Source organism: Dama dama, chromosome 16, assembly GCF_033118175.1.
Source record: "Dama dama isolate Ldn47 chromosome 16, ASM3311817v1, whole genome shotgun sequence".
Classification (NCBI taxonomy): domain Eukaryota; kingdom Metazoa; phylum Chordata; class Mammalia; order Artiodactyla; family Cervidae; genus Dama; species Dama dama.
Genome location: NC_083696.1, coordinates 6,176,059 through 6,201,395, shown reverse-complemented (window position 1 = coordinate 6,201,395; position 25,337 = coordinate 6,176,059). Strand labels below are relative to the sequence as shown.

At 46.0% G+C, this 25,337-nt stretch overlaps 1 protein-coding gene across 3 annotated transcripts in view; it reads right to left on the bottom strand.

Annotated features, from left to right (window-relative positions):
- Nucleotides 1-25,337, bottom strand: part of ASTN2 (astrotactin 2) — a 988,998-nt gene that overhangs the window by 742,907 nt on the left and 220,754 nt on the right. For all 3 annotated transcript variants that reach the window (XM_061163301.1, XM_061163302.1, XM_061163303.1), the window contains exon 3: nucleotides 22,418-22,802. In XM_061163301.1, the coding sequence (XP_061019284.1) occupies nucleotides 22,418-22,802 (385 nt within the window). The remainder of the gene's footprint in view (nucleotides 1-22,417; nucleotides 22,803-25,337) is intronic.

Genomic DNA, 25,337 nt, shown 5'->3' with positions numbered 1-25,337 from the left:
ATGCTTATTCTGCCACTTCAATAATCCTCCTGGGAAGGAAAATATCTGGGCATGATGATCAAAAGTTTTCTTCACTGCTCAGCGCCTTGCAGGTAAAGTCCAAGGTCCCTGCGACCTGGCCTCTGTGTCCATCTCTAGTCTGCTACTGCTGTTCATGTCTCCTTGTTCCAACCCCTCTGGACTTCCTACTGCTCCTAAAAAGTACCATCGTTTCTTAGGTGCCTCAAGGACTCTGCACATCCCCCCTTGCCCTTTGGGTTAACTGATGAGGTTCCTATCTACCAGATGTCACCTTTCCAGGGAAGCCTTCCGGGGCACCCTTGGCGTACTTAAATGCTCCTCTAATATCTGTTCATCTCTACACTTCAGCACCTTTCCCAGCAATAATTTACGGGTCTCTCACTATGCACGAAGCACCGTTCTAAATACTATACATGGCACATCTCATTTAATCCTCACAGAGATTTTTCATCAGGGTATTCCGATGTACCTGTTTCAGAAATGCAGAAACGGCAGGCCAGGGAGGTTAAATAACATGCCCCAGGTCACAGAGCTGGTGAATGTCAGAACTAAGATTGTACACTGGCCCCACTCTCAAATATATGTCAGGCTGCTGTGAATACCTGTTGAGCCAAATCTCTCACCATCAAAGAGACGTTCACCCCAGAGACCATCAAAGACGTTCACCCCAGAGAACCTCAGCATTTGGCGCAGTGACTCAAATCTCCGCACGGACTGTACACTGTGCAGGCGGCCACTGAATGAATGAGACCCTTCTCTCTTGCTTTTTTGATGTTTTGTTTGCTCGCTCTGTTTTAATAGCATGCTAGAGAGCAGGATGGTGCAGAGACTATAAAATGCAGGCCCTAGAGCCAGACAGCCAGAGACATAGGTACCAAGCATAGATCTGTTACATGTTACAGCTTGAAACAGTTCATGTCTCTGAGTCCCACTTTTCCTGATCTGTAAAACGGGGCTCATGATGATACCATGCAAGGTATTCATAAGGATTAAATAAAGAAATGCATCAAAAGTGCACAGTGGTCTTCCCTAGTGGTCCAGTGGCCAAGACTCTGTGCTCTCAATGCAGGGGGCCCAGGTTCCACCTCTGATCAAAGAACTAGATCCTACGTGCTGCAACTAAACGATTCTGCATGGCATAACTAAAAGCTCACATGCCAAAACCAAAATGGAAGATTCTCCATGCCACAGCTAAGACCTGGCACAACCAAATCTATAATAAATAAATATTTTTTTTAAAGTGCACAGCCTAGTTCTGGACCTTGGTAGATCGCAGGTACTCAATGAGCATGCGTTATGATAGCCATTCATTCAGTGTGTTCCTTCTCTTGCCTGTCCCTCTCTTTCTCCCTACATCTCCCCTTAATCAAGAGCAAGGCTCGTGTGGGGTCTGGGCAGACCAGGAGGGGGCCTGGGCCGCTCTGGCCCGCTAAGCCCGGCGCCCTCCTTCCCCACTCCACACTGCCACCTGAGAGCTGTGAAATAGACTCCCTGCTCCACCGGGCCCAGAGCTGTCAGGGGGCTGCCAATTTCACAGTTCACGAGGCTGCGGTTGCCCCCTGATTAATGGGGTGCCAGCAGCCATGGGCAGGGCCGAGACAGCAGTCACACAGGGCGCTCTCCTCCCCCTCCAGCCCTCCCTCCCAAGGAGGAGAGAGCAGGCGGACCTCATGCATATTTATGCAGGGAGAGAAATTGTTCTGTGCTGCCTGCCTTCCCAGAAAATAAATAAAATTTCACCCAAGTCCCGTGCATTTCCCTTGGTGAACTTGGAAAGCTCTGGGGAAGAAAAGCACGTGTGCGCCCAGCTATGAAAACCCAAAAACACTTTGCACCAGTGATGTGAGCGGGGGATTCTCATGACAAGGATGACCCAGAGGACGCAGGAGATATTAAACCCTGGAGCACGGATAAGGTTATTTGGAAATTAATTCCATTCTAGCCTGTAACCCTAAGGGAATTAGAACAGATAAGGTCCAGACTCAGCTGGAAACCTCGAGGACCACCCCGCCACCTTCGAAGTCACTGTTCTCTGTCGATGCCGTGCCATCCCTCAGCTCAGGCTCAGCTGCTCTCCTTTCCCGGGGCAGCCAGGCCACAGTCGGCACACCCAGTGCCCATCCTGAGGAAGGTTGAAGGAAAGCTCCCATCTCGGGAAGACCCAACCGTTCTGTGCTCGACACCACACCTCTGGAAGGACACTAGCTGTCTGTACCTCAGTTTCTCCATTTGCGTGTAACAGAGTGGCCCAGTCTCCCTCCCCGTGTCCCAGGCACATTGGCCTTCCAGGGCTAGGCTCTTTCTTTGCAGAAGTTCTTCCACTGCCTCTTTAGCCCTTCATTTAGGCAAACACAGTGCACCCTTCTGACCTCAGTTTAGTTCTTCCTTCCTCAGAAAGGGCTTTCTGAACAGCCAAATTGAGGCCAAGTCCTCCCCGCCTCCTCCCCCAGAGCACTCAGCCCATTTCCTTCCCGGTGGCTCCATGTCGGTCAGTAACTGTGATAATTTAGTTCACGTCTCAAGTCTTGTCTTCCCATTGTGGGCTCCATTGTTCAGCTGTGTCCAACTCTTTGCAACCCCACAGACTGTGGCCCGCCAGGCTCCTCTGTCCATGGAATTTTCCAGGCAAGAATGCTGGAGCAGGTTGCCATTTCTTCCCATTAAAGGACATCTCTGAGGGCAGGGTCATGCCAGCCACTTTTGCTACTACTTTAATGAGTCTTTGGTGAATGAAGGAACAAATGAATTGCTGAGTAGTTGTTAGAACTAAATAAAGCAGCCTACGGAGCGCCTCATCTATTTGCAGAAGAGTCTCAATAGGATAATAACTAACATGAGTGGAGCCTTTTATCTGTAAAAAGCACTCCTCTAAGCCCTGTGACATGTTTTAACCCATTTAGTCTGACAACAGCTCGAGGATGCCAACTCTGACTTTCCCCATTTTAACGATGAGGACAGTGAGAGATGGTGACATTTACTATGTCAGCATTATGCATGCCTAGTAGATCTCAGAAAGTATTACCATCAGGAGTCAACCAAGGCAGCCTTGCTCCAGAACCACACCCTAACCACCAGGCTCTAGAGAGACCTTAGCTTCCTCCTTGCACATTCCCTCTCGGATCCTTCTCAGCCCCAAACACCCTGGTTAGAGCCTCCCTCTCCCATGGACTCTTTCCTTATCTGCCAGCCCCATTCTCTTAATTCTGGGAACTCACATTCCCCCTTCCCTGAACCCATGCATAGACAACTGAGGTTACAAAAGGCCGCCCTTGACATCAGAACAGTCTCCACCATGCTCTGGCCCTTTTGAAGGATGGGGCAGACCTCGTTTTCTTACAAGGTGAGGACACAGAATCCCATAGCAAAAACAATCAGATCCCTCAGGACAAAAGGCACCTACTACCCAGGGGCCTCACCTGTAAGGATAACAAGGTCACCTTCCTCCCGACATCCTGACAAGTTAAGAGCTGGATGAGGGTGCAGAGGTCTCATGGTGCATCTGACCGTGCACAGTCACTCCGAGCCCCAGGGAGGAGGAGGAGGAGGAGGAGGAGTCAACTCAGGCCACACATTCTACCCCCACTGCTTTCTCCCCTCCAGAGGAGAGCCTTGGGTACCACGAACAGCCATTGCCAAGGACACAGATGAATGAGAGGGAGGTGCCCTTAGCCCAAGCAGGCTGCTTGTCTGTCCACTGGGGGAAGCTGCTTTCCGGAGGGGTGATGAACAGCGCCAATCAGGCGCCACTTAACGTAATTATAATGAAGTGGATGCATCTGGTCTCCAAAGGCTTTTTTCACAAGGGAAATGATGAGGAAGTGATTGCTGCCTCTGCCGACCTTCTTGGGACACTTAGGGAATAATCCTGGAGCCAGGAGGTTATAAAAAGAAGCTTGAGACTGGTCTTTGCTACCTATTACCAGTTAGAATGTGAGGGACTGACGCCCCTTTTCTCTTAGCATCATTTCTGTCCAAGGAAGTATGAGGAGATAAGGATTTGCATGAAAGAAAGGCTTCCTCTCTTCAAGACTGGCTGGTTTTTCTAAAAATCTCTCCCCGCTATACACACACCATTAGTCACGCCAACTAGGCATGTGGCACTGAGTTCTGGCTCAGTTTCCACTGGCCCCATGCCATATGTGTATCCACAGCCCAGGGAATCTGGTGCAAATGAAACAGGCTGGGATCTAGGACCTGGGACCCCTCCTTGCAGTGCTCACATCCAGACAAATATCTCCTCAAGCAGTAAAATGCCAAGAAACTCTAAGACACTAAAAATAACTATATGCATACACAGTTGGGGCAAATTATGGACAAGAAGATCCAAAAAGATCAGAAACCCAGCTGCCACTTCTGAAGAGTGTGAGCAAAAGCAGGGCACTGTGCAAGCCCTCTGCACACACCACCACCAAAGAGGTGGGCAAACCACCGAAGCCACCCTTGCAGCCCAACCCCTGGACCCACGCCTTTTCTCACCCTATATAAGGAGCTAGTCTGCCCTTGCTTGGGGAGTGAACAAGGGAACCTATCACATGTTTTCGCTCCCCCACGCTGCAGCAGAGGCCCCAGTAAAGCCTTGCCTGAATTTCTTGTCTGGTGTTGTTGTTATTTAGTCACTAAGCTGTGTCCAACTCTTTGCGACCCCATGGACTGCAGCACGTCCGGCTTCCCTGTCCTTCACCATCTCCTGGAATTTGCTCAAATGCATGTCCATTGAGTCGGTGATGCCATCCAACCATCTCATCCTGTCTGGCCCCCTTCTCCTCCTGCCCTCAATCTTTCCCAGCATCAGGGTCTTTTCCAATGACTTGGCTCTTCATATCAGGGGGCCAAAGTATTGGAGCTTCAGCTTCAGCATCAGTCCTGCCAATGAACACCCAGGGTTGATTTCTTTAAGCTTGACTGGTTGGATCTCCTTGCTGTCCACAGGTCTCTCAAGAGTCTTCTCCAACCCCATAGTTCAAATGCATCAATTCTTTGGCGCTCTGCCTTCTTTATGGTCCAGCTCTCACATCCACACATGACTACTAGAAAAACCATAGCTTTGATCATATGGATCTTTGTCAGCAAAGTGATGTCTCTGCTTTCCAATACACTGTCTAGGTTTGTCATAGCTTTTCTTCCAAGGAGCAAGCAACTTTTAATTTCACAGCTGCAGTCACTGTCTGCAGTGATTTCGAAGGCCAAGAAGATAAAATCTGTCACTGCTTCCACCTTTTCCCCTTCTATTTGCCATGAAGTAATGAGACTGGATGCCATGATTTTAGTTTTTTTAATGTTGAATTTTTTGTCTGGCCTCTTATCAACTTCTATTGATTGGGGAGATTCAAGAACCTTAGTCATATCCAAAAGGGTAGGAATTGATCGGCAAAGTCCCAAGCTGCTCACTGTACAGATAGGAACACTAAAGTTCAAGAAGGAAATAAGATTTTTCCAAGATCATTAATATGTAAGGCAGGTGGCCTCTGCACAAACCTGTTCACATATTATTGGATTTCATTCTCAAAACGACCCTAGGAATCTGACACAATTATTAAATCAGTTTCACAGAGGAGGAATCTGAGACTTAGAGAGGTTAGTTAACTTGCCTAAGATTGAGATGTTATGTGGGGACATCTGCCCCTCTCCAAAACCATCCCCAGCTGCTGGCTAGTTCTTAGAGAGGCGTGCCATTGGAGTTTTGCTGTGGTTTGAACACTGAAAAATTTCGGTAGGCCAAAAGTTGATTAAATCCCATCTTCTTTTACATGCACCAGCGGGGTGCTACGTACTGAAAGAGACCCTGTGGTGAATGCTTTTATAAAATAAAGCAACACTTAGGAAAATAATCTGTCACTCTCTGATTTATCTCTTCACTAAGCTGAGCTACTCACAGACCAGGTTCTTCTGGAGCAAGCATACCAGCCCTGCTCTGAGCAGATGGACTCCCCACCGTTCTGGACAGGATGCTGTGCTTTGAGGCACCATACCCACAGACGCCTGCTTTAGCATAAAGTATATGCAGGTGCTTCATCACCCAGAGGGCACCTTGCTGGGGTCTCTAAGATTCCACCAGCTCGGCAAAGCGGAGGGGACCAGAGCGCCCCATCTGGGCAGAGGCGGACAGTCCAGGATTTGTGGTTGGATGGCGGTGTGGCCTGGTGTGACGATTTGCCCATTAGGACTTTCAACATCGAATGTGACAGATCCTCTCATGCGTTATTTGAAGAGGAGACACAAGGAGATAGAGACAAACAGTGTGTATCTCACAAGGAACAGCGGGGAGCCAGGAGCAGAAGCTGTGAGGCAGGCAGAGCAAGCGGTGGGCGTGCACAGCCTAGGAGATAAGGAGGTCATTAGCAGACAGAGGCAAAAGAATCTCAGATACTGTTTCATGAATTTAGGAGAGCTAAAGGATGGCGGAAACAAGGTGTCAATTTTTATTATATCCTAACAATGGCTCTTTCTCCACGAAGCTTGAGACTGTTTTATGATTATTCCTGGACCCCGTGTTCTCCAATAGTAAAGGCAGCAGAGAACTGATGAGAAATGAGCGTTTCAAGGTCATGCAGACTTAGGTACAAATCCTGGCCGGTGATCTGGGACAAATTTTCTGAGCTCACCCAGCCCCTCCTGGCTCATCTGAAAACGGGGGGCAATTAGAGGCACTAACCACACCAAATTTTTTGAGGATTAAATGTACACATATTTAGTAAGTGTGGATCACAGAGCTTGGTCCATATAGGTTAGCTAATGTTACTCCCATTGCAACTAAAAAGAAACCTGCATCAGCTAAACCAAGTAGTCCATTCTTTGAAACTTAAACAAGCTGAAGAAAACAATCGATGTCAGCCATGCACTGACTCATTTTCTCATTCAATTTATCCACACATTTGAGAAGTTATTTGTCATCTTCTCTGTGCCAATGTTCTAAACAAGTGAAAAGCACTGGATTAAAAAAAAAAAAAAACAGACAAAATACCTGGGGGGAGGCAAGACAACAGACACACAAACATGTATGATGGATCAAAGGGTGAGCCCTGATGCTATCAAGAGGAAGGCCTCAATGAGAGGGTGAGAGATAAGGAAACCAAGCAGACAGCCGGGGAAAGAACTGTTCAGCGATGCAAAGACCCTGAGGTAGCTCCCTCAAAACAAACCCTTACAGAGGATGATAAAAGATTTATAACAAAGCAAGACCAACATTACTGCTGCCCTCTGGGTGGGCAGTGTGTTAGTTTACAAAAAGGATTCACTGCTTCCATAGCTTGGTTCTCCAATATGCTTATGAAATTGGCTGCTCCCTTTTACCCATGTGAGGACGGAGGCTGGCAGCAGGGTGTCACAAACTTGATCCTCCCGACATTCTGGGCTGGGCTGGGCGATTCTTTACTGTAAGGAGCTCTCCTGTGCATGGCAGGGTGTTTACCAGCATCCTTGATGCCCCAGGACTAAATACCAGCAGCATTCTCTACCCCTTCTCCAGTCGTGACAAACACACGCCTCCAGACATTGTCACACGTTTCCAGGAAGGGGGAAAAGGTGACAAAACCGTGCCTAGTTGAGAACCATTGGTTTAGAGAAATGAAGTGACTGGCCCGAGGTCTCAAATTAGTGTGAGCAGGTAAGGTGAGATTCTGACCTGCTTTTCAGTGTCTCTGTGATCCGATGTATTCTACCACTGTCTTCCTCCTACTGGGACTTCGTCTTCCTGAATGGTCCCAGCACACTGTGCGCTTGCTATTCTCTCTGCCTGAAAAGCTCTTTCCTCAAGTATTCATAAAGCTTACTTTTTCATCTACTATAGATTTGTCCTCATCTACTTAGATCTACTATAGATCTAAGTCTATATCTACTATTGGTCATTGGTGAGACCTTTCCTGCAGGTCCTAATTCTGGAACTTCCTTTTGTTTCTTTCCCACTGTAATCATAATAATTTTATAATATACATAATATGTGCATGCCAAGTTGCTTTAGTCATGTCTGACTCTTTGTGACCCCATGGACTGTAGCCCACCAGGCTCCTCTGTCCATGGCATTCTCCAGGCAAGAATACTGGAGTGGGTTACCATTTCCTCCTCCAAGGGATCTTCCCGACCCAGGGATCAAACCTCCGTCTCTTAAGTCTCCTGCAGTCTCCTAAAGGCAACTTCTTTACCACAAGTGCCACCTGGGAAGCCCATATAATATACAAGATTGTATATAATTTATTCTTATAAAGTATTTATATTTTATTTAATTATGTATCATATATTTTCTCCTTTATTTATTTATGGTCTTTCCATACTCAATAGAAAGCTCAATAAAATAGATTTGTACACAATTTACTCACTGCTTTATTCCCACCCTAATTAGTGTCTGATGAGCCTTTCTGGTGGCTCAGTGGTAAAGAGTCTGCCTGCCAATGCTAAAGAGGTGGGTTTGATCCCTGGGTTGGGGAGATCCCTTGGAAAAGGAAATGGAAATCCAATTCAGTCTTCTTGCCTGGGAAATTCCATGGATAAAGGGGCCTGGCAGAGACTACAATCCCATGGGATCACAAAGGGCTGAACACAACTGAGCAACGAGACAGCAACAAGTGCCTGATTCGCAGTTCAGGTCAGTTCAGTCGCTCAGTCGTGTCTGACTCTTTGCGACCCCATGAATCACAGCACGCCAGGCCTCCCTGTCCATCACCAACTCCTGGAGTTTACTCAAATCCACGTCCATCGAGTCGGTGATGCCATCCAACTATCTCATCCTCTGTCGTCCCCTTCTCCTCCTGCCCCCAATCTTTCCCAGCATCAGGGTCTTTTCCAATGAGGCAACTCTTCGCATGAGGTGGCCAAAGTATTGGAGTTTCAGCTTCAGCATCAGTCCTTCCAATGAACACCCAGGACTGATCTCCTTTAGGATGGACTGGTTGGATCTCCTTGCAGTCCAGGGGACTCTCAAGAGTCTTCTCCAATACCATCAAAAGCATCAATTCTTTGGTGCTCAGCTTTCTTCACAGTCCAACTCTCACATCCATACACGACTACTGGAAAAACCATAGCCTTGACCAGATGGACCTTTGTTGGCAAAGTAATGTCTCTGCTTTTTAATATGCTGTCTAGGTTGGTCATAACTTTCCTTCCAAGGAGTAAGTGTCTTTTAATTTCATGGCTGCAATCACCATCTGCAGTGATACGTAGTAGGTACTTAATTAAAGCTTGTTGAATTAATGAAATTAATGAATGAAAATGTAGATGGGAAAATGTTTCCTTATTTAACACATGTTTCCTGAGACTTTCTGGCACAGGGGTGTTGAGCTAAACATATATCAAGAACTTTAAAACATTCAGACCATTTTACTCTGTAATTCTACTCCTGGGAATATACCCTGAGGAAATAAACCAGAATGGTGAAAAACGAATTTTAGTACAAAATGCTTGTTGCTGATAAAAACAAAATGGCAAGGGAGGAAAAAAAAAAGCGACTGAGATGTTCATCAATAAATCAGCTATGAGATAGTTTTACAACAGAATGATAAACATACTGAAATATTTATGATATTTAATAAAAGTATAAGATGGAAAATTATATAGGTTTTTGCTTTCAATATGTAAAAAGAAGAGAAAATGAAAAAAGGAAACAGGGTAAAACGTTACTGTGGCAATTTGATGAGGTATTGTGAAAAACGATCACTTCTACGTTATTTTTTTAAGCTTTCTAAATTTAGCATCTATAACTTTTATAACTAGGAAGTATAGGACAAATAAGGATCGATCTTAATTGCAGGTAGACACGGCAATTTACTGCACCCCTGAGTGGACAAGGAAACCAAAGCAGGATGAGTCCCCATGGGAGACCTGAGGCTGAACAACCTGGACTCTGGTGATAGTCAGACCTCAAACGGGTGATTTCCAGCCATTTCAAGGGAGGCCAGGACGGGAGGTACAGAGTCCCCTGACTGCTGGGAAATTGCTCCAGCTCTGATCAATCAGGGAACAGTCTCTTCAATCCCTGACATTTATCAAACCTCCTTCACCCTCATCTGTCACTGTGCGGTGGGGCTGCCCGCTGGGCACAGTCTAATCAAGTCAGGATGCCCCAAGGGTCCCTGGAGACGAGAGGAGCGGGGCTCTGAGGGAGCAGGGAGGGAGGGAGGGAGAGAATCACGAGGCAGGAGGGGGCGAGCAAATGTTCAGAGAACGCCCGTTTGTTTTGCTATCATGACAATTAATGCTGGGAAGTGACATTTTAAGGGGCTCTGGTGACAGCATTGGTGACATTCCTGTTTGTGATTCCATGACAAATCTCTGTCTATATCTTATTTTAGAGAGTGTGGAGACAGCTCAGAGGACGGCTGTCTGGGCATGCTGAGTTCCTGTCTGTTGGAGGCACTGCTCCCTTCTGCTTTGCCAAGCCTAGACAATCAGGCACCAGGGCCAAGGTCCGGGAGGGGCAGGGCTTAGAGATCAAAGTCATAAAGCTTTGTTGCAGAGTCAGGGTCTCATCTTCCATAGCCTCGTTAACTCCGCCGTGTGGTATGATGAATTGGAGCAAAAATGAGTTTTCTAACATTCTACAACGGATCAGCTGCAGTTCAAAGAAAAAACAGTCTAAATTCTGGATACTTCCTAGACTAACTAGTTTTAAGGAACCTATATTTTCAAACACATCTTAGCTCTCTTTGTTCAAATTAGAAGGGCCTGAGAATTAGAAGGGATTGCTTAAATTGTGTCTAAATCTCCAACACTGCTACACCATCCTTAACAAATGGCTACTCAATCCTCTGTGAATACTTCTAAAGACTACGAGTTTATGACCTTTAAAATTAAGACTGGGAGGCAATGTGGATGTAACAAGTTGTTTGCCAAATGATATTCAGGATATTGCAGGGGTAAATACAGTGTGGCAAAATGCAGACAATAGTGAACCTGAGCTCAAGAGATGTAGGTTTCAATAGAGCTTCGCCCCCACACTGGCTCTGTACTGTGGGGTGTGAGTGATTTCATTTCTCTGAGACAAGGTTCCTTCCTTGTCTCTCAAAAAGGTTCAGCAACACCCAGGGTTTATCATATACTGTTTATGAAGCCATTCTATAAATGTTCAAAGACTATATAAAATAAAGTGGCTATTACTGTTTTATACCCCTCTAAACTGTGACCTTCTAGGAAAGAACTATTTCCCATGTTGGTCTGTATCTTCTGCATTAAATACGGTGCCTTGCACATAGCAGGTGCTCAGTAAAGATCTGTTAAATACATGAATGAGTGAGTGAGTGAATGACTGCGTAGTAAGGGGGAGGTGTACTCAAAGAGAAGAGGCAGGAACTACACCATGCAGATGGCTGATGAAGGTGCCCTGCGGCCAGAAGGTGCACCAAACAGCCCCTGGAACAGTTTCCATTGCAGATTTCAGAGTGCTTTCAACAAGGAGCGGGGAGAGGCAGTTAGGTATAAAGGCCCCAGGGCAGTTTGGTGGAAGAAAGCCACATTCAAACCTTTCTTCTCTGTGTGCTGCAGAGGGATAACCCTAAGTGGAACCCCAGGGTACAGCCCAGTTTGAAACGATGCTGCCTCTCTTGCTTTCCACTGGTCCCTGGTAGCCCGGGAAGCACCTTGGAGGCGATGTCAAAATAAGAGCCGCTGTTAGGAAGGACTTTGCCCAAGCTCTTTGAGAAGCTCTTTCTGGGCTCTGGGACTGCTGGGAAGAGCAAGGTGTTGGAGTTGTGGTTTAAAGAATGGGTGGTGTCTCCCAGGCGGGGAGCAGAGGGAAGCAGGGGGTAGAAGAGAAAATAAACAAAGAAAGAAGATAATAGAGACACAAAAGTTCCTTTGGGAGGACAGGTGGTGAATTTTCAAGAGATGATGGTGCCAAGGGCTGGTGAAAAACACCAGTGGGATAACCAGAAGTACAGTGGGGTAAGACATAAAATCGTCACGTGCCACTGCCTGTCTCAGGCACCATTCCTGGTTCCTCTACCAACCCCTTACCTTGAATCTGATGACAGTCATCCGTCACCTCTCCAGGCAAGAAACCCCTCCGGGAAGCTGTCACAGACCCAGAAATTAGGGATCTACCTCCTTGTGGATACCCCAGCACAATGCAGCCCCTGAGGCCGAAAGGACTTTAAACTTCAGGTGATAATCCCCTCACAAACTGTGGAATCAATTCAGTGGTTCAGAACAACATCAAAGAGATGACAAAAAAGAACAGAAAATGATCAGAGCATGCCACATGTAATATGGGAAGGATTCTTTTGCCAAACTTATTGCAGACACACACATATACTCATTCACAAGAACATGTGTTTCCAAAGAAGACATGCTGATGGCCAACAGGCACGGGAAAAGATGCCCAATATCACTAACTATCAGAGAAAGGCAAATCTAAGCTGCAGTGAGACATCACCTCACTTCGGTCAGAATGGTCATCATCAAAAAAAGTCTACAAATAATAAATGCTGGGGAGGATGTGGAGAAAAGGGAACCCTCCTACATGGTTAGTTAGAACATAAATTAGCATAGCAACTATGGAAAACTGTATGGAGGCTCCTTAAAAAAAATAAAAATAGACTTCTATGATTCATCAATACTACTCCTGGTATATATCCAGAAGAGATGAAAACTCTAATTTAAAAAGATACACACACACCCCCGCCCCCACCCAGTGTTCACAGCAGCACTATTTATAACAGCCAAGTCATGGAACCAACCTAAGCGTCCATCAACAGATGAATGGATCAAGAAGATGTGGGAAATGTGTATGTGATACAAAGAATAAAATAACTCCATTTGCAGCAACATGGATAGACCTAGAAACTATCATACTAAGTGAAGTAAATCAGACAAATGTCATATTATGTCACAAATATCATAGGATAAGTGTTTATGTGGAATCTAAAATATAATACAAATGAACTTACAAAATTCACAGACACAGAAAACAAACTTATGGTTAACAAAGGGGAAGGCTTGGGAGGAGAGATAAATTAGGACTTTGGGATTAACAGATACACATACACTACTATACATAAAATAAACAAGGGCCTACTGTATAGCACAGGGAATTATAGTCAATATCTTGTAATAACATAATGAAAAAGAATGTGGAAAAGCAGAAACATACATGCATGTGTATAATTGAATCACTTTGCCCTATGCGCAAAACACTGTAAATCAACTATGATTTTAAAAAAGCATATGTGTGTGGTCACAGTGCAAAATATATTTCTCATGTGGTCAACACTTAATGAACACAACAGTAAGAGACAGCGTGCTAGCATTCTAAGCCCATGTTTTCTCTCTTCTGATCAAACAAGTTGACAGGATTATATCGTGCTACCTTCAGAACATGGTTAGGTTTGGGACATGCTTGAGAAGTCTTTGGGAACATGCTTGGGAATTAGACAAAGCTGAGTTCAAACCACAATTTCTTAACTTCTGGCTATATAACTTGAGATGCGCTCTGAAGTTTGATATGAATAATTTCTTTCTTATGAGACGCATGGGGAGATTCAGTAAATCGCTGATTTGAAAATACTAAACACACTATGTATGGTTCAGAAAAAGGATAAAGGATCCATGCAAAGGTTACCAGTCTATGGAAAGACACTAAGATGTCCATCTGTCTCTTCATTCATATATCTATTCCTCCATCTATTGACTCAACACATATTTCAACATCTGTTATGCAGCCATGAAATTAAAAGATGCTTACCCCTTGAAAGGAAAGCTATGACAAACCTAGACAAAGCATATTAGAAAGCAGAGACAACATTTTTTCCAACAAAGGCCATATAGTCAAAGACATGGTTTTTCCAGGAGTCATGTACAGATGTGAGAGTTGGACCATAAAGAAGGCTGAGTGCCAGAGAACTGATGCTTTTGAATTGTAGTATTGGAGAAGATTCTTGAAAGTCCCTTGGATTGCAAGGAGATCAAACCAGTCAATCCTAAAGGAAATCAACCCTGCATATTCATTGGAAGGACTGATACTGAAGCTGAAGCTCCAATACTTTGGCCACCTGATGCAAAGAGATGACTCATTGGAAAAGATCCTGATGCTGGGAGAGACTGAAGGCAGGAGGAGAAGGGGGCAACAGAGGATAAGATGGTTGGATGACATTACCGACTCAATGAACATAAGTTTGAGATACGGTGAAGAACAGGGAAGCCTGGTGTGCTGCAGTTCATAGGGTGGAAAAGAGTCACTCATGACTTAGCAACAACAACAGATGTACCAGTCACTCTGTTAGGCACAGAACAATGCAAATGGATCTGGACCATGATCTCACAGAATCCTGAGTCTAATCAGAGAAGCAAAATATTTAATAAATTAATCCAAATAATTTTTAAAAATGTACCATTACAGAAAACAAAAGAGAACGTGGGGAAAAGAGCTTTGTCTGAAGAAGTAGGATTGAAGTTGAGACCACAATGATGAGAAGGAATCAGCCATGACAGATTAGGGGAGGAAAGGGAGGAATTTTTTTTTTTTTTTTTTTTTTTTGCAGACAAGGACAATAACAGCATATGCAAATGGTCTGTGGTGGGAGAAGCTTAGCAAGTTTGCAGAACAGAGAGGAGGCCACGGTGGCTGAGCACAGAGGGTGGGGATCAAGAGCGGTGAGAACTTTGCAAAACTTTAAGCATGGAACTGCTATGGCCAGAAGGATCATGACAGAGTGAACGCTGTGTGTGAAAGTGGAGGACAGGCCTGCAAGCAGGAAGGTGTGTGAGGATGTGGTGATTTGAAGACGTCAGGAAGATGGATATGGCCTGAAGAGGGGATGGATAAGCAGAGGTGAAGATGAGGAAGCTGGAAACAGACTACCATCTCTGAGTTGAGAAATCTGAACACCCAGGTAAGGCATCGAATAAGGTGTTGACTAGGAAAGAGCTCTGGGATTTTAGAAAGCGCCACCCAAGAGTGACATTTACATGGCGCTCACAGGGGGATGTCAGAAGAGTTAATAAACAGCTCCTCAGATCCCTGTCACCACAGAGTGCTTTATTGACACCAAACATGAGTTCCCTACACCCTTGGGGACCATTCAGAACATCCAAAAAAACTGTGATCTCCCTGCTGCAAAATCCCTTCTGCCGATTTAGAAGCTCAGAATCACTGTGCAGCAGCATCCTGCCTTGGAGAACAGATGCTAGTTACCTATTTTTCCTCCTATATTTGAGAGTGAAGCAAGCTCATGGGCGCTACGCTTCAGCTGCATCCCTGGGACAGCAGGAACTCGGCACCTTCCCAAAGATCTTACAATTCAGCGTTCACATCCCGGCTCGACCCCTTAGCATGATCGCTCACGTGCCAGAGTTTTGACCTGGCTCAGCCACCTTCCCCTGTGTGACTTCAGACATATCATTTAACCCTTCTCAGCTTCAGTCCCCTGCTCCGTAAGGTGAGGCAATATCACTGCATAACTCTTAGGGTTGTTGAGAGGTGTAAATGATGTAATTCCTAGAAAGTTCCCAGACAGTGGTTATCACAAGTGGAGGTTAGCTGTCATCTTTATCAGCAGCAGGAGCAGCACTGGCTTCCTATTCAACTCTTTCATTCGCCTTCCCCTCAGGGTTCATGACAAATAGCTCAATGAGATAATGTATAAGACAGCAGCTGGACTCCTACCGGGACTCAAGAAGGTCCCGCCTACTCCACTCTCTCAACAAGGGTCCCAATTACCCTGAAACTTGCTGATCTGTAATTCTAATCAACAGTAACTTTTAGCCTACTGGTCCATGTTAGAGAGACCGTGATCCCTCCCCATATATCAAATGTGGACCACTGCTTGTATTTGATGCCATTTCTATTTTTTTTTTTCTTTCTTTTCCTATTTTAGGTCCTGAACCGAAGTGGGACAGCAAAGCAAATCCTTTATTTGGCATCACCTCACCTAAGAATCATTGTTCGGGTAACCATGAAGACTGACTTCTGACAAAGAAAAGAATTTGGACCAATCAGAAAAGAAAATCAAAAGTGAAAATTGCATATTTAAAATGAAGGCAACTATCATTCACACACACACACAGACACACAGACACACACACACACAGACACACACACACACACACATATATATATAAAGCCCAGCAAGGTCCATGAATAGTATACGGATAGTCAAGGTGATGGGGCAGTGGGTGGTTTGTGCAGATACGTATAGAAGATGTACAGGGCCCCTTAAGAGAACAAAACAAATTCTAAAGTGAATACTTGCGGTGGTACTTCCCCAAATTGTAAAGGTGTAACCTGTAATTATAAGTGTGTAACGTGCACCCTTTAATACAGAGATTCTGCTTTTAGGCATCTGGTTTATAGAAATAGCCTTAAATTTTGCAAAAATATGTATGTTTGTGTGTGTGTGTGTGCAAGGATGTATACTGACTCATTGTGAGTGCAGCAAATTGAGATAATGGTCAGCAAAAATGAAAAGTAGAGCAAATGCTGGTGTGATCGGTGTGTTCCAATCCTGGAATCTTATAGAGCTTTCCAAAAGAAGATAGGTGTGCAGGGTTGACACAGAAAGATACTTAACATTGTTCAGTAAACTATGAAACTGCTGCAAAATGATATACATGGCTGAGATAGCCCTATTACTGTATATCTGGGTGCAAAATGCATATATCTTATCTATACCATATTCATAAAACACATACTTTCCATATGTAGGTATGCTGGAAAATATGCTAGAAGATTATAAATCAAACTATTCTCAAAGATTAGCCTTTGGGTCCCATTAGTGGGATGGGGTAGCAAGACAATGGAAGGGTTTTTAGTTTTTGTTTTATGCAATTCAGACCTCTTCCTTCCTCCCTCACTCCCTGTCTTCTTTATTTTCTCTCTCCCTTTCCTTCTCTCACTCCTTCCCTCCACCCGCCTCCTTCTATTACAAATAGTATGCGTTTCTTTCACGATAATAAAACAAAATTAAGAAAACCCAATATCCATTCAGCCATCCCCTACCCTGTCCCTTGATAAAGTGATAAATCTGTTATTTTAATTTCCTTGAGCTTCCATGCATAATATTCAGGAAAGGGAAACATAAATTTAAGCACGGATAGGGAGAATTGGAATTAAAATGCATCAAGTTTCTGTTATGGACCCAACGCAATGCTGAGTAGTCACATATTGACATGATTAAATTCCCAGCAACTGGCTAAGGTGATATCAAGGGTGATGCTCGCAATACCCAAGAATGTCTAAGGTACAGGAATTAACGAGCAAGACGAGCTGCCAGCCATAATCCTGGAGAAGTAGTCTAAACCCGACCTGTTCCTGGACGGTACGGACGTCAGGAGCGTCCTTGGCAGGGTAGGAGCAGTGATGGCCAGGCAGCCAGAGGGCATGGGGCTGGGGCATTCAGGGCAGCAAGCTTCTTAATGACTGGCACAGAAGAATTTCAGTGTTTAACAAAGGGTACGTCCACGTGGGTCTGTATTGGCTGAAAGTCAGCACGCTCAATATCGTGCTCTTGGGATATCAGAATCCAGGCTTTGTCTCTTGATAAAGACAGTTTCTCCCTCTGCCTCCAGGTTACCCCCCTATTACCTGAAGGTCCAAGCTGCAGATAACAGGGGGTGCTCAAGTATGATGAAGGAGTTTGAATCTATGGACAAATTTTAAGTGTGAGAGGTGTAGGTGGGGCTAGCCCTTGGCAATATAATTGCAAAGCCTTTGGGGATGACTTTTATAGGGCTTGCCCAGTTTCTGATACCTGTCCGCTCTGGACATAATACAGTTGTTCCCAGGTTCCTCCATAAAGAAAGAATCTAATGAGTCTCTCCAAAGACCACCCAAGGCAACAGGAAGCATATTCAGCCTGAGCTGCTGCTGCTGCATGTTCCACAATCTGCCAGCAGATCTGTCCCTCTTCTGTCCAGACCAGGAGGTCCTGGAGCTCAGAGGCCACAACACTGCAACCACAGCCCCTAGCCACCACCCTGCCACGGGACAGGGTGACCAGCATCCTGCCTGGACCCAGGAAAAATACGTCTCCTACTCCCTTCTTGCCCAGGGGTCTTCCTTCCTCACCCTTATCGGATCTAAGGGCAGCTGTGTAGAGTATTAAATGAAGTACTTGGTTTTATTCCAGACTGTAATTCATTTTAAAGCAAAGTCAGAGGAATAATGTGGTCGGATGAAAATGGGTGAGATGAAGGCATGAGTTTGCAGGTGGCGAAGAGGTTTGCCAGGACCACGCAGCCAATGCAGACAAGAGCAGGGCCCCAAGCCCACCTGCTCATCCCCACCCCGCCAGGCTGCCTTGCAAGGACTGGGTCTTATTTCTCATGCATTCACCACTCGTTCTCTTTCGATTTCTCTTGTATGCGTCTCATCTGAAGTTGATTTCAGAAAATAAGAGTCTGGTTTTGTTATCGTTTAGATAGAGTTCTGCTTGAAAGAAAGCTCAAGGGACGAGGTTATCTTTAAGACGTGTTGCCGTGCAAAGCTAAGAGTGTGCAGACTCTAGAGGACCCAACGAGGAGAGGAGATCAGAGCACCTACCCTCGCTCAGGAGTGAGTCTCCTGTATCCTCTGGATTAGTCCCCTGTGCAGTCTCTGTCATTCAAGAATCAGGATCCCATGCTTTGCGCACATGAATAACTGAAAGGTCCAGCAACTGAAAGGGCAAGCCTGTGGATCCTCTTTAAGGAACACAAGACCTGGAAGGCCCCAACTCCCCCGTGAAATGGGCTATCACCATGATGTCATGTAGGCCATTCTGAGCATGACAGCTATCGAAAGCAGGGGTGCTCTCTGGCCAAGAGGTTCGGACTCTTACCTGGACTCTGCCATGCCCTGGAGAGAACCAGGACTGTTCAAGCTTCAGCTTCCATTTCCCAGGAGGCTTACTGTAATTTCTTTTTAAAAGAAATTTTTACACTGTTTTGTTTCCCCCACTACCACAACACGAATCAGCCATAATTATACATATGCTCCCTTTCTTTTGAGCCTCCCTGACGTTCCCCCCTCCCACCCCTCTAGTCCATCACAGAGTTCCAGACTGGCTTCCAGTGTTATCAGCAACTTCTCACCAGCTATTTGTTTTACACAAGATACATCTCTAAATAGAGGATGAGGATGAGGTGGCTGGATGAGATGACAGAGGATGAGACGGTTGGATGGCATCACCGACTGGATGGACACGAATTTCGGCAAGCTCCGGGAGTTGATGATGGACAGGGAAGCCTGGCACGCTGCAGTCCATGGGGTCGAAAAGAGTCAAACATGACTGAGTGACTGAACTGATTTGTTGGTGCTATTTTTCCCATTTGTCCCACCCTCTCCTTCCTCCGCTGGGTCCAAAAGTCCATTCTCTCCCTCTGTGTCTCCATTTCTTCCCTGCAAACAGGTTCATCAACACCATCTTCCTAGATCCCATATGTATGCTTTAGTATACTGCATTTGTTTTCCTCTTTTGGACTTTACTCCACTTTGTATAACAGGCTCTAGGTTCACGGCTAACCAGCAGCTGCTCACAGCTAGGGTCTGCTCATCGACCACAGCGGCCTCCATCAACATTTTGGTTTCTAGAGTCCCCAGGTTTGAGGACAGTGAGATAACTCGAGGCCTGGAACTGAGAATTTGGGACTCTAGCCAGCACTTGGATTTATTCGATTGACCAAGTCATTCAGCCAACAGGCATTTTCAGAGCAACCATGAGGCATCAGTCACTGTGCCAGACACTAGTGAAACTGCCCTTGCTTTCAAAAATCTCCAAGTTTTATAAAATAAGTCACAGGGCTGGGATGTCCACTATGATGACTAGAGTTAATAATACTCTACTGTATGTTTGAAAGTTGCTGAGAGAGTCAAGTTCTCATCACAAGAAAAATACTGTCATGCTGTGAGGCCGTGGATGTTAACTAGACATTGTGGTGATCATTTCTCAATACAGACAAATAGTGAATCATTGTACACCTGGAACTAATGCAAGATAATGTTAATTATACCTCAATAAAAAAAAGAATTTTAAAAAAAGTCACCACATCTAGAGTAGGAGACAGAGAAACTGATTATTATTGAACAGCGGTAAGTGATAAGCTCAAAGTAATCACAACCCGTTCCAGGAACTGAAGGAGGCTGTAGACCTCTCCTCTCGGCCAGGCTGGGGAAGACTGTAGTGTGAAAAACAAACCCCACTCTAGGGAAATTTCTTCAGGGTTTGCAGTGAATTTATTATTTAAGCCCCACAGCAAAACTATGAGACAGGCAGAAGAAGAAGTCAGTCACTCAGTCGTGTCCAACTCTTTGCGACCTCATGGGTTCTAGCCCACCAGGCTCCTCTATCCGTGGAATTCTCCAGGCAAGAATACTGGGGTGGGTAGCCATTCCCTTCTTCAGGGATCCTCCTGACCCAGGGATCGAACCCCGGTCTCCTGCATTACAGGCAGATTGTTTACCATCTGAGCTATCAGGGAAGCCCATGAGATGGGCAAACTGGTTGCTAATTCACCCATTTTCCATATAAACACAGTAGGGCTTAATAAATTAGGCTGCAAAAGTCCACATCTAGGAAAATGGGATGATGCTTTCTGTCATATCCAAGTGACTTTCTATTTTAGAGAAGAGAAGCAGGATGCTCTGACCTGACAGCATAGCTCCTGAATAGCCTCTCTCTCCAGGGCCATCGTTCTTGTCTGACACTCGATGGACATTCTTTACACGAGAGGCACTGTGCTAGGCAGCGGTGTAAAGAATGAAACCAATGCACACTGCTCTTGTTCTAAGACGAAAAGTCACATGAAAAAATGATAAACAATGTTCGAGAAAGTGAAGAATTGAGGAGACTGTCAGTAAACCAACAGTTCAAAGACAGAAGAGATCACGGCGGAGAAGGGGAGTGATGTAGACATTCCAGGGCACTGAGCAAAGAGTGGTGGCTGGCACTTAGCAGGAGCCAGGTGGGCAGGAGGGAGCTGGCTTAGCGAGAGTCTTAGGAACCTGGCGAAGAAAGGGCCTGAGGTCTACAGATACGGCTCTCAGGGATTCAACATGGACCATATCCTAGGCCTTGTGTTAGGTACTTGGTACACATTGATCTTTATATTTAATCCCTCAAAAAATCCTTCAATGAGGAATCTGAGACTTGGAGGATTGAATTCCCATTTTTCTAGGTCCAAACAACTCCAAAACTGTCCTCTTACTTACTGTGTCACTCTTTTCCCTCCCTAGGTTTCTAAGCTTGACAAAAATGTCTCCTTTTAAAGAAATTCCTAAAGTTCCTATTTTTCCACTGAGCATCATGGAAAGATGGATCTGAGAGGAAGGACCCTGGGTGCAGGAGGAAAGAATGTTAAGTTCACAGCTCAGGACTGGTCCAAGCAATTATGATGATTCCTCTTGGCTCACAAACAGGAGTAGTTCTAACACTAGGGCCTCTGGGCCAAACCTTGAACACATCACCATCACCAGGGTCATAAAGACAATATAGGGGGGGAAAAAGGCAGAACAGTGATTCTGTAGCATTTACCTAAAGGAAAAATAGCCAAATCTCTAAACAAACTGGAGGCATAGACACTGAATAAAGACAAACACACACACATCCTGTACGCAGGTCCAAATAATCAATTGTCCTCCAAGAGAACAATGAGAATGGGTCTTTGCAATAGCGTATATGAAAAAGACTGAGAGGTTTAAGTCATCAAAAAGTCAACCACAAGTCAGCAACAGCTGCAAAAAACAAATGTGAGCTCAACCTGCATGAACAGAAGCACAACGGCTGGCAAAAAGGAGGTGAAAATTGCATTTTGCTCAGCACAGGCACATTCCCACCTTGAGGAAGAGAGTGTCACTGCTGGTGTTACACTCCAAGACAAGAAAAATCAGAATCTCCATCTAGAGGACAGTGACCAGAATGGTAAAATGTCTGAAAATATGTCACATCAGAGTGGCAGAAGCAACTGTGATTATTTGTTGACATTGATCTCTAAAACTTACTGGGTGCCTTTTTTCCCCCTGTTGTCATATTTCCCAAGAGCTGTCTTGGAGAAGGGAATTTCAGGTTCAGTTTCTGATATGGACAGCCAGAGAAACAGACTGCAACTCAGTCTAAGGAAAAACCTTCCAACAGTAGGGTCTGGAAGTGAGATGAGCTCTCTCCTAAGTAGTGAGAAGGCCATCCAGGGAGGCAATCAAGAAACACTAAAAGACGCTGGACTACGTAACTTCTGACGCTCTAATTCCAAACTCTAATTCCAAGAATACGGTTTCCCACCCCCCACCCCCACCCACCACCCACCCCCCCGCCCACCACCACCAAAGAATCAAGGAGACGAACTCTGAAAACCCAACAGAAGTTGGCCATAAATCAAAAATGGCTTAACCCAGAAAACACTTCCTGTGTTCCCCAACCACCCAGCTCCTGCGCCTCTCCCCAGCTCCCCAAAATGCCACCCCCACCCCCTGCCCCGAAGGTGGGATGCAACAAGGAAGACTCACCTTTCTTCTCGAAGTCAGCCTTCTCTTCCCCTGGTCGGCCCAGGCTGTCCAGGCTGTGGGTCACCTGGCTGCCGAACTCGTCCTCGCGGGAGACGTGGTTGGCCCGCCGGGGCAGGTCTTCCTCCTCCTCGTAGTCGTAGTCATCCAGGATGGGCGTCTCGCGGATGGGCACGCCGATGACCGAGTTATGCGCCTGCAGCCGGGAGGAGCGGAAGCCTTCCCGCGCCGGCGGGCCCAGCAGCACGGAAGGGATGTAGTGAATCTCGTGCGTGGCTTCCGTACTGGCGCTCTTCTGGGGGGCGCGGCGCCGCTTCTGCCAGCGCCGCTGGGCGTACAGCGCCACGGTGAATACCAGCAGCAGCAGCAGCAGGGCGATGAGGCCACCCTGGAGCGGGAGGGAAGAAGGAGACGCGAGTGGGCCGCTGTTCTCGAGGCTGGAGGGCCAGCACGGGGTCGCCGGCCGCCGCGCACAGCCCAGGATCCCCGGGTTTGGCTGTCGGAGCCTCCGGAGCCAGCAGAGGGACACCGCTTCCAAACCTGGCTTTCTCACCAATAAGCTGTGTGACCTTGGAGAAACTGCTTCACCTCTCTGAGCCTTGCTTTTCACATGTATAACGGTCAAGGAACCCCTGCCCTTCCTTCTTCAGGAAGTCGCCACGAGGAACAAAAGAGCTGCGTGATGGTCATGTCGGAGAGATGCACGCCACTAAATACTAGGCTGGGGGCTTCACATCTAGAGTGTCTGAGGCCCGACTCTGCCTCTGGCCAGCTGAGTGACCCCAGGACCTTTGAGCACACCCTCTCAGCCTTCCTTCCTCGTCTCTAGAAAGAATCACTGAGCGCTCAGGGGACAGCAGTCCTTCTTCCATCCTGCTGGGAATACACAAGTCAGACAATTTCTGTATCATCTATACTTTTATTTTCAGAAACACTGGCCTTTTCATGTTGATTCCCTGCGACAAAGTAGGCGCTTCATAAATATTTGTTTGAATGAATGAATGAACAGGTGGGCTCTTCTAGGGCTCCTTTCATCAGGAGTTGAAGGAACACTGCCGTTTATTTTTCTCTAACACATCCAACTGGTAAATATTTGGTTGAGTCTGCACACCATACATTAAATTGAAATAAGTAAAGTGTTTACGAACGGATCTTACATGATTCATGAGACTCATGAAATACTCTGCTGCGTGAGCTCCTCCAGGGCAGGAGTGTTTCTAAAGCCCACCTACGTCCCCCACAGCACCTGTCAAAGGCCGAGGTGGAAGATCTGTATTCTCCTCACCTGCCTTCTTTCACTCTGCGCCAGGAGCATCTCCATTGAGCAGGGGTAGCCCCTCGGAGAGCTGCTTCACTTCTTTATATACTGGGCTTTCTGCCTGGGAGATTCCAGGCCACCATGTGGAGTCCCTGCTCTGGAACCCCAAGAGCTGGGGAGGACCATGCCTGTGGCTAGGAGGAGGGGGCAAAGAAATCAAGAGACTGAAGCTCAGATGCTGAGTAGCAGAGAAGCTCTGAGCCTTGGTGTGTGTGTGTGTGTGTGTATGTGTGTGTGGCTTTTTAGCTTTAAAACCTGTATTCTTTCGACCATACCCATGGGCTGACTGTTCTGCCTTGACTTATTAAAGGCAAGGGCAATTTCTGAAAACCACTTGTATAACATCTAGCAAAGATGACAGATGTTAACTAACTGAACAGATTACCTTGGTGGGGAGATGGCTGCTGCTAAGGAAACCTGTTTAGGCCAAGAAGGACATCATTTACTAAAATAATGCAGCCACCCTGTTGACTAAAAATGATGATCTTTTTTTCAGGTCCTTCAGCTCTCTAAGCTAGAATTCATCACCTCCGTGGGGAGTGGGTGGGGAGTGGGCTTGGAGGTGGCCAGGGCTGCAGGCATGGCTGGCAGCCTTGTTTTGACTCTGGCAATGAGTTACTCTGGGATCCCCAGGAAGGCTTCTCTGGATGTCAGAACTCAGAAGTAAATATACAAACCGAACAAAGCTATAACTATATGTATTTATGTGTGTGGGTGGGTGCAATCTGTCAAGTGTACATAAAATGTGTGTGTGTAGCACCACTGGAGACCTAGAAAAATAAGAACACACCCTTTTTTCCTCCACAGAACATATAATAGAGACTGCTCTAGGTCTAGAAGTCACGTGTGATGTGGTATTGTCAGTTTTTTGTGGAGTGTGGAGGGAAGAGATGATAAGAAAGATGAGTGAAGAGAAAAGGGAGGCAGGAAGAACCCTATCACTTGATACAAAAAAACCGAAGACCCTGCCCTTACTATTTTTAATGTTATTTTGTTTAATCTTCAAGACAGTCCTCTGTGATAAGGGATTATAGGTTCCCTTCCACAAGCAAAATGAGGAAAAGGTGGTTCAGAGAGGTTAAGTAACTTGCCTAAAGTCACACAGGCTTTGATCGTAGGTCCAGCTGGGAATAAAAGGCCAAAATGTGGTGAAGCAGGAATTGGAACCCAGCTCCTCACTGCATAGCCAGTGGCTACTGGGCAGCACAGTGATTCTACAGCCCAAAGGGAAGGAGAAGAAAAGTGAGAAAGATGGTGAGGGTGCACAAAGAAAAAGGGAACGAAGGGAAGGGAAGGGGAAATGCCGTTTTCAAATCCAGGATTCAGTGGGCACACCTCAAGGCAGCCTCTCCAGTGAAGACTTTAATTTTGCTCCATGGTTGCCTGATTCATCCCTTCTCATCTTTGGCTGTTTCGCTCTCTGTAACCTTCCCTGCAGACCTTCCCTGCTCCCAGAGCCCTTCATCCCCACTCTGCCCACTCCAGTTATGGGTGTGTGGCCCTGTTCTCAAACCCAGGACCAAAACTGACCTGGGAAAGATGAGGCCTAACCACCCTGTCCACAGGCAATTACCATATCACATCATATTGGCTCTCTTCCCCCAC